Source organism: Oenanthe melanoleuca, chromosome 2, assembly GCF_029582105.1.
Source record: "Oenanthe melanoleuca isolate GR-GAL-2019-014 chromosome 2, OMel1.0, whole genome shotgun sequence".
Taxonomy (NCBI): domain Eukaryota; kingdom Metazoa; phylum Chordata; class Aves; order Passeriformes; family Muscicapidae; genus Oenanthe; species Oenanthe melanoleuca.
Window position 1 is genome coordinate 48,961,489 of NC_079335.1, and position 16,354 is coordinate 48,977,842.

General features: G+C 37.6%; 1 protein-coding gene across 1 annotated transcript; it reads right to left on the reverse strand.

The window, feature by feature from the left end:
• Nucleotides 1-310: 310 nt before the first annotated feature.
• AKAIN1 (A-kinase anchor inhibitor 1) lies at nt 311-15,594 on the reverse strand. Its single transcript, XM_056482802.1, has 2 exons — nt 15,579-15,594; nt 311-597 (listed from the first exon to the last, which is right to left on the reverse strand). Exons 1-2 carry the CDS (start codon nt 15,592-15,594, stop codon nt 407-409), a joined length of 207 nt encoding a protein of 68 aa, XP_056338777.1. The 3' UTR covers nt 311-406.
• Between the last annotated feature and the right edge of the window lie 760 nt (nt 15,595-16,354).

Below are 16,354 nucleotides of genomic sequence, written 5' to 3' on the forward strand. Positions count from 1 at the left end.
CTGACAATAAAGTATTTTTTCTGTGAAGACAGCTTCAGTGAACCCAGTAACGCAGAGGAGTCCGTCCAGCTGAACTGACGCAAATGTTGCACGCAGAACTTAGCATGAAAGTGCACTGGCAACAAGCTTTTGAGAATAAGCTCATATCATAAGAGCTTGTGCTTGAAACTACTTTTACAGCTATGGTTATTGTTTCTGTTAAGAGGCACTGCATAAATATGGAGTCATTCATCTAATGCACTTAATATTTCTCAGATGAGGACTATTGCAGTTTTACCCTATGTCTAGGTGTGATAATACTTTGGTTTGCTTCACAGCAGTAGCATTGCACTAGCAATACAGCTGATATTAAAGAGAAGGCTGAAAACGCTTGCAGACTGGAGTTGAAAAACCCAAATCTGCTCCTTTACTTCTTTTCATGCTTCTTGGTTAATTTTCCTCTTTCTAGTTGGAGGCTTGTACCGGTGTTTGTTCGTTTCTCCTTTTGCTGGCTCTCCTGGGAAACTTGTTGCACTGCTCTGAGGATAGCAGTCTGCACAATCTGCTTGCTGGCAATCTGCAGCTTAATTTCATCTTGCTCCGTCCCTGGCTTCTCACCTGCCAGAGCCAAACACAAAAGAAAGGGAACTAAGAACTTGGGGATAATCCATGAAAACATGAAGGACAGAAAAAGAGGAGGGGGGTTGAAAAAATCACAGCGTGACTGGGGACAGTTTGTTACATGCCAATACTGAAGAAGATGAATTAGGGTGGAAAGTGCCTCTGCGTGCTCAGCACCACAGGACTGAATGACGGGGGAGACTTTGAGTCACAGAGCTCAATTACCCACTCTCCAGCTCTGGGGACAGCTGTGACTTCACAGCTGAAACAAGCACAGATGCGTTTTGCAGTAAGACAGGAAAGGAAGATTTTCTCATCCAGCTGTGAATCACACCCATTTTGACTTGAGCTGTGCTTCTGGATAGGGAATTGGACTTTATTTTGCAAGCCTGACATGTGCTCTCTCACCACCATACAGAAAAAAAAACCACTGCTTCATTAACATTTCTTTTTACTTCGGATTCAAAGCCCTCATCCATCAAATTCCAATTGAATTCAAGGTAAAAAATTTTGTTTAGTGCAGTTTATTAACCCTTAGATTGATTTTCAAAAATAGATGCAAAACATTAAGAAACATTCAGATCGCTGTAGGTAAAGCAAAGAACATTTTCCATACCAACCTGAAAAATACATATTTTTATGTGAAACTTCCTTGTTTGGCTAAAGTGTTAAAATCTGGAGAAAATTGAAGTAATGTAGTGTGACTACTGACATCTGGTAATGAAGAAGAGTAGTTTATGATAAGAGGTTTTCTCTTTAAAACTACTTTGACTCCTAACATAAATGGCAATTTGGACAATAAAGAGTGCTTTGTAATGGTCAAAGCTGATACCGATTAAAAAAACTAATTCTGACATACACTTATTGGCATATAAGAAATCAGTTGCTAATTGAAAAGCTTAGACTAGGTGCTCTTGACATTACTAGATTTGATTTTAAAGTTTTTAAAGATATTCATCCCAGTTCTTTCTTAATTGAATGTTATGCTCAAGTATTTCATTAAATAGGATTTGTAGTTTACTGTCTGTTTTAATGACATATATTAAGAATTGTGTCCTGAGAAAAATCAGAGTGAATTAAAGGTCAGGTGCAGAGGTGCATATCTGAAATTGTGTTAAATTCCCAATGTGCTTTCAAATTTTTTTAAAAGGAAACTTGAGATAGAAAGAAAAGAAGAATCACTCATTTCCTTAGGGAATATGCTATATGCTTGAGGGAAGAGACAATGTCCTGCACCTGGGTCAAAGTAATGCCTGATGAAAATGCAGACTGGGTGGTGGATTTATTACTGCAGATTTGTGGAGAAGTGCTTAGGGATACTGGTAGACAAAAAGCTGGAAACGAGATGGCTTGTAGCCCAGAAATGTAAGCTGGTCTTTACAAAAAGAGCATGGCCAGGAGGCAAGGGAGGTGATTCTATCCTGTGCTCAGCTCCTGTGAGACTCAGGTGTACTGTGTCCATGTCTGGGGTCCTCACCACTGTAAAGACAAGTAAGAGGTTAAAACCTGAGAAAATGCAGAAAACATGTTTTAAGCTGGAAAAGCTGACTGAAAAAAACACTTGAATTCTTGGCACAGCCAGCTTCCCTTCAGTTTTTTATTCTCCTCAGCACTTGAAACAGTGTGGTTTTGGATGGAATTAAATGTTACTTATCAGATACACTACGGATAATTCTTTACTACTCAAATATGAACTCACATTTTATAACACAATGAATTAGTCTTCTTGCTTGGCTGAAAAATATCAGTCAACAGATCTGATGTACAGAAGATAATGTATTAACAAAAGCAGGGATAAACATGAAATTCTAATTACAAATTAGTATGTTGGAATAGAAAATAAGGTTATATGAAATGTGAAAAACTTGCCAATCCTCAAAGCCACAAACCCCCAGAATCTATAATATACTGTCATTAAGCACATTGCTGTTGAAAATTACTCAGTTTGCTCTCCTTAGTGATGCTTTGTTATTTATTTGGTCCTTGCCAATTAATCTACAAAATCTGATGTTTAAATATTTTTACTTTAGAAAGGTCATCCATTGTAACAGTTGAAAAAAAAAATAGTTTTCTAATGAATTTATCCCTGGGCTTTTCAGTTTATTTAGGAGCAAAACCTGTCTGAAAGCACCACACAGATAAGTGAGATGTAGATTATGCCTGCTCAGCTCTACCTCATTAGAGGATTCTTTTATTTGCTGAGATAACCAAGAACAGAGAAACCAAAACCTCTGGACTACCTCTGTCCAGCCTCTGAGAGTTTAGGTATGCACAGAAAAGAAATTAAACAGCTTCAATAAACTCACTTTATATTTGTGTAAAATGGTTAGGACGATAGAAACTCAGTTAACAAGAGATAATTGGCTTCAGACAGAGAGAGAATCTAAGTCATTGGCCTGGGGTGATATGACCAATGAGACCATTGGCAGCTTGTGTGGACTATCTAAATCAGAAAGCAAGTGAAAATGATAAGTTATTTTGGGGGGTGATACCTGGCACTGTGTTTGACCCAGGTCTGGCCTGTGTTGAGACCATTATTTGTAGGAGCTGGACTGCCAGAGATTTCAAGCAGTCAAAGATGAACATGCAGCTTCCCTGGGTGTATGGTATCTATTAAGCTGGCCCAACAGGACATGATCCTGGGCAAGTGGCTCTGGATGACCCTGCTTGAGTAGGAGTTGGACAAGATGACCTCCAGAGGCTCCTTCCAGCTACAAACTACTGCATTCCTGTGATTTTAGCTGGTTAGGCTGCAACAAATCACAACTTTTCCACTTCCTGAATGAGTAAAAAGCAATCTCCCAAAAAGCATCTCCACTACATCCTCATCTTGCACTGATTCATTTCAAGGAAAGCAGTTAGCTAGTTGTTTTCTGCTAAGCTAATTTAATTATTGATACGCTGGACCTACTCTGAGCAAGAAGAAAGGGATTGACTAAGGAAAGCAGAGATGACTCATACAAGAATCCCAAAGGGCTGAGCTGGAACATATCTATGTCCACCTTGCTGACACACAGACTGCTGTGGACATCCAGGCAGAAATCTGAGTGCCTATAGAATTAATTAGGCACTTCAAGAACTGCACATTTTCAATCAAGTGAAAAAAAGACATGGCTCCTGATGGCTAGGTATTTGGCATTTAGCTAATCAAAATGAGAGTTACTAGGATGATAAAATATAATTAACTTTTATCTACCATATTTAAGATTTGAAGTATAACTAGTAAAGTTAAAATTCCATGACAAATAAGTCATTTGAAGTAATTTCTGGGAAAAAACTTGAACAACAACAGAAACACATGCTACCTATTAGTTATGTTTGTCTAAAGACTACATTTTTCTCTTGATGTTAGAAAATCTTTGCTTGTTCTCTATCTTTAGATGCTCACCCCTCATACCCAGAACCCAAATTCTGTAAATAGAGAACTGAAATACCTGGGTTAAGTGACATTAAAAACACGGTAGCAATTTTATCATCAACGCATTATGAGTCCCTTAAGCATGTTTTTATTACCTTGTACTACTATCTGTAAATTCTATGCCAACTAACTCAGCAGATGAAAAGTAACTTTTAAACTCTGGTCTGGTTATGAAATCCAAAGTATGGTTTGAGAGCTCAAAAAAACATCAAAATTTTGGACTGGATGCAGGAATCAGTCACATATTCCATTTAAAACTACTGCCATTTGTCAGTGCCTTGAAAGTGACTTGCTTGAGGATGTCCCCCATGAAGGGAAATACGGTAGAAGTTTGGAAAAAGAATAAAAATATTTGAAGTAAATTCCAAGTATTCATTTTAATTTATAGATCTAGCATTAGTTTAAGTCCAAGAACGCCTTGTGTGTCAGACTTTCCACCCTTTGAGATGTTTCTATGGAATATTCTTTAAAGGTATACATGGAAAAAAATAACTACAGAGAAAAAGCATTTAGCAGATCAAATGTTTAAGAACTTCACTCTGGTTGCACATGAGCCTTTTCTCATTTATACACTTTACTTTCTCCAAAGCATCCTGAGTCACTTCCTTTCCAGCCTGCAATCAAAGTAGTCTCCTGCACTTTCTGTTGATATCCCCTGGGGCTATTTCCTTTCAGCTTGCTAGAAGTTAAATTTACTACGCCTTATAAAAACTCCTAATAAGTAACACTCAATAATGGGTAATATGTTTGAATCAACAGCTGAGTTCTCTACTGTACATTTTCATAAGATTATTTGGAATACTATCATGAAGGTCAACAGGCATGAGCTTGCAAATATGCAAGTCTATCCCAGACCCACTAATGTTGTCAATAAACACTGAGGGAGTTAAAGATCTTTTAATTCACCTTTCCTCAAGGCTTTTTATTCTTCCTGTAGGTTGTATAAACCACTTTGAACTTAACCGTGTCTAAAACTAAGAATAAAAATCACATTCGCCTAACAAAACTTCTGATCAATTTAAAACTCAGAATCACCCATAATGCATTCCCGTTAGTACAATTTAAATTTATGTGACAATTCTGAAGCTGAAAGAGCCAAGAAGTAAATATCTTTTTTTTCAAATTTACATAAGATTATGAAGGTATAGTCTTTAACTAAAAATTTATCTTAGTTTTAGCAATATAATGCTTTGGTTTGTAATAATTAACGATTATTCTTTCCTGCAGCACTGGAATATTAGAATTAGTTTTTAAATTCTTCTTCTTCTTCTTCTTCTTCTTCTTCTTCTTAATAATAATAATAATAATAATAATAATAATAATAATAATAATAATAATAATACTGATCTCTGGAAAATCTATTTCAATTCTACTGAAAATAACTACTATAATTTTCATAATCCAGCTGACAGTACTAATGAAAATTTTAAATAGAATGAAAGATAGGACTGTGATGGCTAGACTTCATCAGAAGGTCCATTGTGGATGCATAGGAGCTGTGTATACAGAAAAAAAGCTGCATGTTATTACCTAAATTGTGTTTATAAACTTTATAGTTTATATGTGTTTATAGATATTGAAAAACATTACAGAACCTGTCAGGTTTGTAATGACATCATGTATGTGTGTATGTTATAATAATTAACAGTAACATTCTTTGCACCAATATTAATATTCTTCTACAAGAAACCACGTTCAGTTCTTTAGCTTTCCTTTGGCACTAGGCAGTGACATATCTCTCCATCTTGTTGGCCACAGTATGGAAGTTCTAGGTGAGCCTCCCCTAGTGACTATTTTGTAACCTGTGAATTTAAGTGGTTAAAAATTTTCCTTCTTTGACTTGCTTTAGAGGTTGGTGCTGGAATTTCAGCACAAGAAGCCTAATTTGAAGAAGAGATACATAATCAGGAAATGTTGATGAGTCATGTTAATTACATCCAGAACAAATGAACGTGGCAATCAACCAGGGCTGAAGACTTTCCAATACATGCGCACAAACCAACTTTGCACATGAGAGTCATAAAACTATTTTACAGAATTATAGAACCAATTTGTCTCAATGTCAGTAATGATGTCAGCTCAGAAACCTCATGAAAAGTCCTACAATGAAGTTCCAAATTTAATCTTTAAAAAAAAAATAAATAATAAATGTATTCTTAACTGCAGTAGAGTTAATTCTGTCCAGTACCATTTATCATGCTCTAAAATAGAGCCCAGTGAGGTCCTGACTAATAGCTGTCAAGCACCAGGAGGCAATACTCACCCTGATTCCTTGAGGAAGAAGAGAGGATACTGAGCCTATCAGAAATGCCGAAAGCACTTCAATGTAGGATCCTGTGTTTATCCAATTCCCTGACCCGCTGTGTGCAGGGGGTTGCAAATTTGACTTTCAGTAGAAAAGTTAAGGTTCAGCTCAGGTTTATTTTCTGCCCTAACCTCATTCCTGTTCAACCAGAATGGAAGAGGAACTGTATCATGAAGGGGTCCAACATAGACTACTTTGCTCTTCAAAATAAATTTTTAGAATGAAGCTGGAATAACTCTGCTTTGAATACAAATGGAGGAGTAATATAAGGACAAAAGAGAAGAGCAGAAATACAGATAAGCTGTCTCAAATAACATACTAATATCTCCAGATCAATATTTCTCTGTACCTTTTTATCAGACATTAGCTGTATCTCAGCTCAGGTTTTGTAATTATTTTCCCACTCAGGTTTTACTCTTTCTTAAGAGATAAGAATATCTGGAATTCTCTTTGGGTTTTTTGCTATATAAAGCTATCTTTTTAAAGACTCCAGCAAGTTATTTTAGACTATTTGAAATATGCCAGTGAAAAGGGGAATTTTTTAGATTAAGAGATTGCTGAGACCTATCTATTCTTAAGCATTCTTTCAATGTTTCAGTAAGATTTCTTGCCATAGTTCAATAATATTAACTAAAACCAGATTATATGCTTCAATTTATGTATTTTCTAGGCATTTTCACATATAGCAATAAATTCCCTCCTTAAGGATTGTGTCTTTCAGCTTTGAAGACTGAATGTAGCTCAAAATATTAGTCACTGACAATTCTGCCACACCCAAGGCCACAAATATGATGCTCAGATTTTGGTCCCAAAAGGAATATTTCTGGATTCAATACTGTAAACTAAGTTTAATTTAACAGGGTTTTTGAGTTTTAGACTGCAGTTCAGTGTATTAAAAATAAGATATTCCCTAAAGAGCATCTGGGACCAGCTGCTTCAAAGTTAATGAAAAATTTACATTCTCTTCATCTGCACAATTTTCCTACTTCTTTTAGAGAACACATTTCAAATACTAAAATAAGAAATCTCTCCACATCAAAAGCTGTGATTCTCCCAAGGCAGGAGAGGTCCAGTGGCACTGACACAGGTGACCCATATCATAGAATCATAGATTGGTTTGGATTAGAAGGGATCTTAAAGAACATCTAATTCCAAACCCCCTGCCATGGGGCATCCAGAACTTCTTTGGGCAACCTATTTCTGTACCTCACCATCCCCACAGTGAAGAATTTCTTCCTAACATCTAATCTAAACCTTCCCCAACTCTCTCAAACTGTCTTCATTGGAGAAGTGCTCCAGCCCTCTGACCACCTTTTTCTCCCTCTTCTCTGAACCCACTCTAACAAGTCCCTGCCCTTCTTGTGTTAGGGATGCAGCACAGGTGGATCTTACCGGAGTGGAGTGGGAGAACCACCTCTCCTGACCTGTTGGCCACAGTGCTCTTGATATAGCCCAGGATATGATTGGGTTTCTAGGCTGTAAGAGCCCACATTCAGCTCATCACATTGATGGCTCACATTCAGTTTCTCATCCACCAGTAGCCCCAAGTCCTTCTCATCATGGCTGCTTTCAATGTGTTCTTTTTCCAGTCTGTGCTCATCTCTGGAATTGCCTCAACCCATGTGCAGTACTTTGCACTAGGACTCATTGAACTTTATGAGGTCCTCAAGTTTGTCCAGGTCCCTCTGGACAGCATCCTATTCTTCTGCTGGGCCAACTGCACAGCTCAGCTTTGTGTCACCTGAGAACTTGCAGAGGGTGCACTCGATCCCCCTGTCCATGTCACTGATGAAGGTACCAAGAGCACCAGTCCCAAGATGGGGCCCTAAGGGACCCCTCTCTGCCTTCTACAGCTCAGGTGCTCAGAGATTCCTATCTAAAAAGAAAACATTAAGCACAGAAACATAGGTAACAACTATGTAGGTCTTCTGAATCTGTATCAAAAAGCTCATTTTGATACCCCTTGAAATAGCTTTTGTGTTAGAAGACCTTCAGTACCAATCATCATACAGCATAAGGAAAGGGCAAGTTTTCAATGGAGGTTTATTTTGCTAGCTGATGTGTTTGTATTTCTACTACCTTTTGTGGGTTTTGGTCTCAAAGAACTATGTACAGATTAATTAAAATTTGCAACATCTGAACCTGTTTTTCTTTTTTAATTGTAGAAAATAGGGAAGGGGTTACACAACCTGTAAAATCCAGCAAACATGCTGGTTTAGCCAGTGAAAACATGCTGCTACATTTTAGATATATTTCAATTTATACCAGATTATTCAGGTCAAAAATTGTCTGGCCAAATGTGAGGTGAAGCAGAGCCCTCCTCTAGCTCTAAAATAATCCCTAAATCAAAAACCCCCAGGAAAAAAACATCCCCTGCAAAAAGCCCTAAATTTGCACATGCACAGCAGTACAGAAACATTTCCTTGTTTATTTTAGAATGTGAGTGGAGTATGAAAGCTGTAAATATAATTTTAGCAACTGAGGCTGAGATTTTATATATATATATAATCTCAGAATTACAGAATATGCTGAGTCGGAGGGGACCAATGAGGATTTTCAGGTCCAACTCCTGCCCTGTTCAGGACAATCTCCAAGAGTCACAGCGTGTGCCTGAGAGTGTTGTCCAAATACTTCTGAAGCCAGTCAGCCGTGGTGCCGTGACCATTTCCCTGGGGAGCTGTTCCAGTGCCATGACCACTCCCTGGGTGAAGAATCTTTCTCTAATATCTCTCTCTAATAACCCCTGACACAGGTTCAGTCCATTCCCTTGGGCATATACACATATGCATATAAACACAAAGTAATGATAGAAAGTAAATCAAAGATTATATAAACCTAAAAGGCACCTTGAAAGAACAAAACCCTTTTTCAGCACTTTTTATTTCATAGCTGTAATTGTGACAGAAGCTCTCTACAATAGGATGCCATCACATGCCATTTTCTACTCTTGGAATTCATTCTCTGTCTTCCCAGAGAAATATTTTCTGCTCTATTAAGAAAACTTTCTTCAAGACAAAATATAATGTCAAAGTGCAAGTATTTAACAGAAGTGTTAATGGATATGAAACCCCTCTGTACTGATAAATCATGAGTGGATTCACTGCCCAAATACAGAAAATACAGGGTTATTCTATCAAACATACATAGTATAAAGTGAAGCAAATGCAAGTAATCCAAGGGAAGTTATGTCTGCCTCACCATTAGAGAAGCACCTGAGTAGAATATGGCTCAATTGACTTCTTCAGGCAAAAAATTTTAAACTCTCTTGAAGAAGGAAGATAGGAACTTCTGAAAACACAACTACAAGATTTGCAAGGGCAGACAACAGCAACACAGATCTCGCCTGCCCTGGCAAAGGGGACGTGAAGCATTTTAGGGATATTCAGGTCAGCTTTTAATTTCTGCTAAAGACTCTGTTCCAATTGACTGATATCCACTAAAGTTCAGTAGAATCTTTCAAGTTGTTATGTAAAAAACACAATGCAGATGGCCAACTAGTAGTCAAAAAATTCACAAAGCCTATAAATAAATTTAAATGCATTGCTTGCAAATAATTTTTGCTTAACCTTGTATTTGTAACACAATACAATGTATTATGTCCTTAACAAAATCTTTATTAGACAAGATTGGAGGTATCGAAATTAATTTACCTTTCATTGTATTTTACAGTAAAAGTATTTCCATTAGCACAATAAAACTTATAAGATTAGAATGATACTATTTACAACAAATACATGAGAAGAATTCACCTGCAAGAATAATGACTTGGAGGGACAAACTAGAGATCACTGTAACTCATTCCTTTTCTACATTTACGATTTGACTTTCCTGCTCAATAAACAGTTCCACTAAGGATGTTACTAAGGACTGTATCACTTATTACCACTATCCTGAACTATGGACAACTCCTTCAATATGGGCCATACACAGCCCTTGTGATAACAGAATTCTTCTCACACCTAACCTGAGTAGGATTCAGTCCAGTGACAGTGAAGTGAAAGGTGCCAGCCTCACTTATTCAAGCCTTCAGTTCTGTTAAAAATAATTAGAAAAAATAAATTCTGTGCCATTTTTAAACATTATCTTGATTCATACTTTAAAGAAAGACTGCACATAGGACTGTTGATTATTTTCTCAACTTAATAATTTAATCACATTTCTGAATATCTTTCAACTAAATTTCTTTCACCTCACTAATGAGGTCTGCTAGTGGAGTTTCACAGCAAGGGAAAGATCAATGTGTCACTGGGAAAAGGTCAGCACAAGAAACATTTTTCCTCAGCAAAAGAGAAAAAGAATTTCCTCCTATATGATTTCTTCCTACCAGGTGGCAAACACTTTGAACTACTGTTGAGAGCTGTAAATGCATTCAGACACTTTTGGGCAGCAACTGGCCTCTGTGCTCATACCAGCCATAACAAATACTGGACAAAACCCTCATTATATCAGACTGCATGAAGTTGGCAAATAGTTTTGTTTTTCACTTTCAAATTATGTCCTACACATGGACTTTATCAACATGAAGCTATCAAATAAGAATCCTGCATGTATATACTTTTACATTTTTTTATTAGGGATTTTTGGTGGGGCCTGAAGAACTTAGAGCATTAGCAGAATGTAGCACAACAATTAATAAGGACAAGGACTGTGTCCTTGTTCTCATGGACAAAAGACACTTCATAACTGAGTGCCAGAGTACCAGAGTGGGCACAAACACTGGAGATATCCCACAACAGGGTACCTTCAAATAAGTAAAGTTGATGGCAATTTTTGATTTACGAAGAGGCCCTTCCATGCTCTCTTGATCTGGACATTATAGTCAGGAATCTGCAACAATACCTGTAACACTATAACCAAAAAAAGAAAAATTATGTCAAGAAATTTCACATCTTCACATTCTGCAACACAACAGGTTGTTGCTATCCCAGATTTTCCAGTGGAGAAGATCAGGACTATTCAGACCATTATACCCATCTGTTTCAGCATGCAGCTGCTATGTCTTCAATTGCTGTGTAATGAGATTCCTAAAATGTCTGGTACAGGATGCGTTTCTGATGTTCAGTGTCATTATACAAGTCTGCTATGTTGCTCCCAGCTTAAAAATGTTAAGAACAGCTGCGCTGATGAAAAGCTTGTTGAAAACCTACTGGTGTTGCTCTTGCACAGAAAAGGTGCTGAGCTAAGAATATCCTGACTTCTCTAATGTCTATCTTTAAACTTTGTGTTCACACATTTTTTAACACAAAAATATTGATACAAAAATTAATTCTGTATCTTCCTCCTTCTTTTAGAACTACAGAGTGTTGAGCAAAATATCTGAGTTTCTAGTTACAGAGAAACTGTTGGGTAAAAGGAATTCTTCAAATTATACTAACAAATAACAAGATTCACCTGAAAGACAAAATCACACAATTCAAAGCAGACACAAGTTTAAGAAAGGGAGTGCTTGACCTGAAACAACCTGTCAATGTAAATATTCCAATCTTTCCTGAGGTATTCAGTTCAAAATGGATTCCTTTCTAGAATAAACTATGCCAAAAAACAAACAAAACAAACAAACAAACAAACAAACAAAAAAACCTTCAACAAACCACCACAGCTTTGTACTGGATGAAACTATTATGGCCTGCAATGATGAGACTCTATTATTTGGTTATTTTATTTGTGGTTTTACAGAGTAAAATATACTAAAATATACTAAAATGATCACTGAAATTATAATATTGGGAGATTTAGAAAACCTTTTAGGTAGCTCAGACATCCTTAATAGGTTTCTAACTTTATTCCCAAGTTAATTTTAAAAATGCAGGCCATGTTTGTGCTGTATCACTACATACATGAAAGGGCAAAGGCCTAAGACATAAGGGTTTGAGTGATTTGTTCAAATAGAATTAGAAAAAAAAACAAAACCTGAAGCATGAAAACCACCTTTGTATTGTATTTGTTCAGACAAATCATAAATAAAGATCTGTTTGGTTATTGTTGTTTTTTTTAAAAATCTTTGCACTTGGAAAACACTTTGGCATTGAAAATAAGCAAGGAATATGCCCAAGGTAATTTTTGGAAAAGTAAGTGAAAGTCTGCAAAAAAATAGTTTGATTAGTAACATTTAAAGTTACTGGTAAATCTGGTAAATACTGATATTGGAAGTGATCACATCTTTGTAAACTAATGATCTGCCATCAGCAGAAATCTTGCTGCATAGTCTAATTTTTATTAATGTGTTAGAACAAATAAGTGTTTTAATACCTCTTTATTTCCCACCTCACAATGGCATATATTTAATCTGTGGAACTATTTATAGTTACCAATATTTTATAGGCTAATCTGGTACTAATATTTTAAAATTCTGGAATACACTATCTTCAAAAGAAAATTTAAAAAAAAACTCAGAAGAAGATCTGACAATTCAAAGTTATGACTTTTCTCTGCTTTTTGATCTAATCCTTGAAATTTCATGCTTCTCTACTGCAGTCTCATATGTCCCTCCTTACATGCAATTTAAAGTAACACATTTTTATCTACTTCTCAAAAATGCCTAAAGCATTTCAGTTCAGAAAAAGTAAAGAAGCTAAACCTTGCAACGCATAGCTTTTATGTGAATTTCATTTATCATCCCCCCACTCTAAGGGCAGCACAACATGTGTGAATTATGCAGGAAAAACGAATGCCCAAACATCTCATAGAGTTTGGACTGAATTTCCTATATATCAGTGTATCATTAATCAATCAGCACAAGACAGTGCAAAGAAGCCCCAGTCAAATTAAACCAAGAAAGGAAAAAATGTATGCTTAGCTCCTTTTCTGGAACAGTCTCAATGTTAAGTGGGAAGGATGAATGTGAATAAATGAAAAAAAAAAGAAGAATACTTTTTTACATACCTACAAATAGCTGTACACTGCCTAAAATGAGCCAGGAGGTCCAATTTTGGCATGAAGTACTGGCCATTTTATAATAGCTTTTATCTATCTGTCTATCAATCTAATCTATCTCAGTAATATCCAAGCTGCTTTGCTGCTTTGGAGGTTGTTTGTTTTCGTCCTGCTTTGCTGTGTTATTTTTTTCAGCATAGGAGATATATGTTTTAGGGAGTTGAAGATTAACAGGAAAGTATGTATTCAGTACATAGTCAGTAGGCTTCACCTTTTTAAAAGTTATTTAAACTTGATAAGCTGCTTTTACTTAACAGTTTAGAAATATAGCCCATTAATTCAGAGGTCTGAACTAACATATCCAAGACCTTAAGAAAAAGACCATCATCTTATTTATCTGCAACATCTTCTTTGTTGTCAGGTAAATGACTTCCATAATTTTTGTTTCTGGAAGAGAATTTCCTCTTGATTGCTGCTTTGTTTTCTTTTTTCTACCCCATCCTGAAAGTTTATCATTCTGACCCTAACCATTTACAGTTAGATAAATCTTTTACTTCCTCTCCCCTCACACCCCAAACAAATAAATGGAACAGAAAATCAGGTTATTCATCACAGTGAGATAAAATCAGAAAGTTGACTGAAGAAATGCAACTTAGTTTCTTAGTAAACCTATAGTATTTTTACATCATATGGTCTTAACTACTATGAAGATGCTAAAAATGCATAACCTCATATTATTGTTTTTTTGTTTGTTTGTTGTTGTTGTTTTTTTTTTTTTAAATTAATATCTAGAAAAGAGATAATGCCAGGATGGAGCTGATTTGCAGGGAAGAAAAGTAATAAAAAATTGGAATTTACTTAGGCTTGCCCTGTCTGAACACAATATATTGTTTTATCATCTCTTTTACAAATTCCCATTTAGTTGCCCTATGTATTTTATGGCAACATTTGCAAGGAGACCATGGGCTTTTCTTTTAGTAAAGGATAACTGAAGAATGACTATATAAAAGAGTTTTGGATTGAGGACTTTTTTTCCATCTATGGATTAGAGTTGTGAAAAGAACAATTCATGCAATTATTAATGAGCTTAGGGGTTTGTTCTTTGTCAGCCTTTGGAGAAAAAATGTGCATGTTTTCATTATTTTAGGGGTAATCTCTTCCTGCAATATTCCAGTCCCACAGAGCACTTCAAATACTTGTACAGTTAATGGTGACAGGCTGACAGACAAAAGGAGTTCAGGAAAGAGCCACTAATGCTGAAAAAAAAGCAGTGGATTGTTCTATTAAGATAAATAAATTGGTTCCAATTTCAGAACACAATGTAAACATGAATGTATGAAAGTAGAGAGCAACCAGGCAGTTAACACAATTAATGAGATTGTTAAAAAGAGATACTGGTTTTTTGTTTTGGTATTTTTTCCCAAAAAATTAGACTCAATTGAGTTAGCAAAGTCAATCCTAAGATATTTTTTATATGAAAGCATAAAGCTTTTGGATTATTACCCCTTCAGAGATTGGATATAGAATTTCAAGGAAGGTAAAACTTCTGTTAGCTTTGCAAAATGAGGACATTAATAGTTATTCATTGTCAAGTAGCAGCATTTACTTTCCCTTTTCTATTGACCCACTATTTTACTGAAAGTTATACATCTTTAATGAAGTTATTTTCAAGCCATGTCCCTATAGAAGATATTACGCATGACTTACATTTACACCCTGAAGCTACTGGGCCTCTCATCCCCTTCTTAACAACCAGCTGCCTATTTCCAAGCAGAATGTACCAAATCCAATAAAAATTGCTGTACTTTTGCTTCTTTTATGGGTCAATACAAAAGCATATTATGCACTGGAGATTCTGCACCCTTATACAGTGAGATCTCACATTAGACATGAACTGCTGAAATCTTCAATTTTGTTCCAGTAAAAACTGGACTGAACAAACTTTCTTTTCTCTTTCATTCAAATACTTATTTTGCTTTGAGGAGGAGGAAAGAGGAAATGAAATTTGCAAATTATCCCCATGAGTTTCAGGGATGGTCATGTGGGTAGCCACTGGTGTGGGTGCAGAGGGGGGCTCACTCTCCAGTCACTGCAAGGCCACATCCCCCTTAGTGACCCTTTAGTGCAGTCTGACAAGCACAGCACCCTGCACACTTCCATAGGAGGCTCCTGTCCATGATGAGAACCACAGGGGTGACCCTCATAACCTTTGGATCCACAACTAAAGAAATCCTAAGCTAAACCACCTTCTTTGAACCTACCTGCCTCTGCCTGCTGGCAGCTCTGCCTCACCCATTCACCCCTCCCCACAGCAGCTCTCCGGCACAGCCAGGGCCTTCCTGCAAGGCTACCCGGCTGCGATCGGGATGCAGCTGCCCTTACCTGGAGCGAACACCATGGTGCCGCCCGGGCGGCACGGCTCAGCACCTCGGACAGCTCCCGGTCACGCCGGGATCAGCACATCGGACAGCGCCCGGCCCCGCTGGGATCAGCACCTCGGACAGCGCCCGGCCCCCTGGATCAGCACCTCGGACAGCGCCCGGCCCCGCTGGGATCAGCACCTCGGACAGCGCCCGTCCTGCCGCGCTCAGCACCACGGACAGCGCCCGGCCCCGCACGGCGGCGGAGGCGGCCGCGGTCCGGTCCCTCCCTCCACAATGCGGCGGGGCGGGGAGGGGGCCGGGGCGCCCGCACGGACACACACGCACACACAGACACAGACACACACACACACACACAGAGACACACACACTCCCTCTCTCTTCTCTCTACCAGGGAACCATCCCTACCATAACTCCTTACCCTGCACGACAGCAGGGGGAAGGACAAAAAGGAGAAAGGCAACAGCGATCTGCCCGGCAGGGAGACTGGCTAATTGCTCCTAATTACCTCACGACAACAGTCCCGCTGCCTGACATTTTGGGGTGCGCTGCTTTCACTGCAAGCTGACAGCATTGGTAATAGGCTCTATTGACACCGCACTTTGTCACAGTATTTTCACTTCCAAAAGCTGAAATGCTGAAGAATTTATACTCTGATTTCACAGGCCCGTTAACCCAGCTGCACCCAACAGCAGCACTTACAAAGAGGCAACATGAATATTTCAGCATATAAAAGATGACATCAAGAAAAAACAGTAAAGAAACTAATGAATAGCA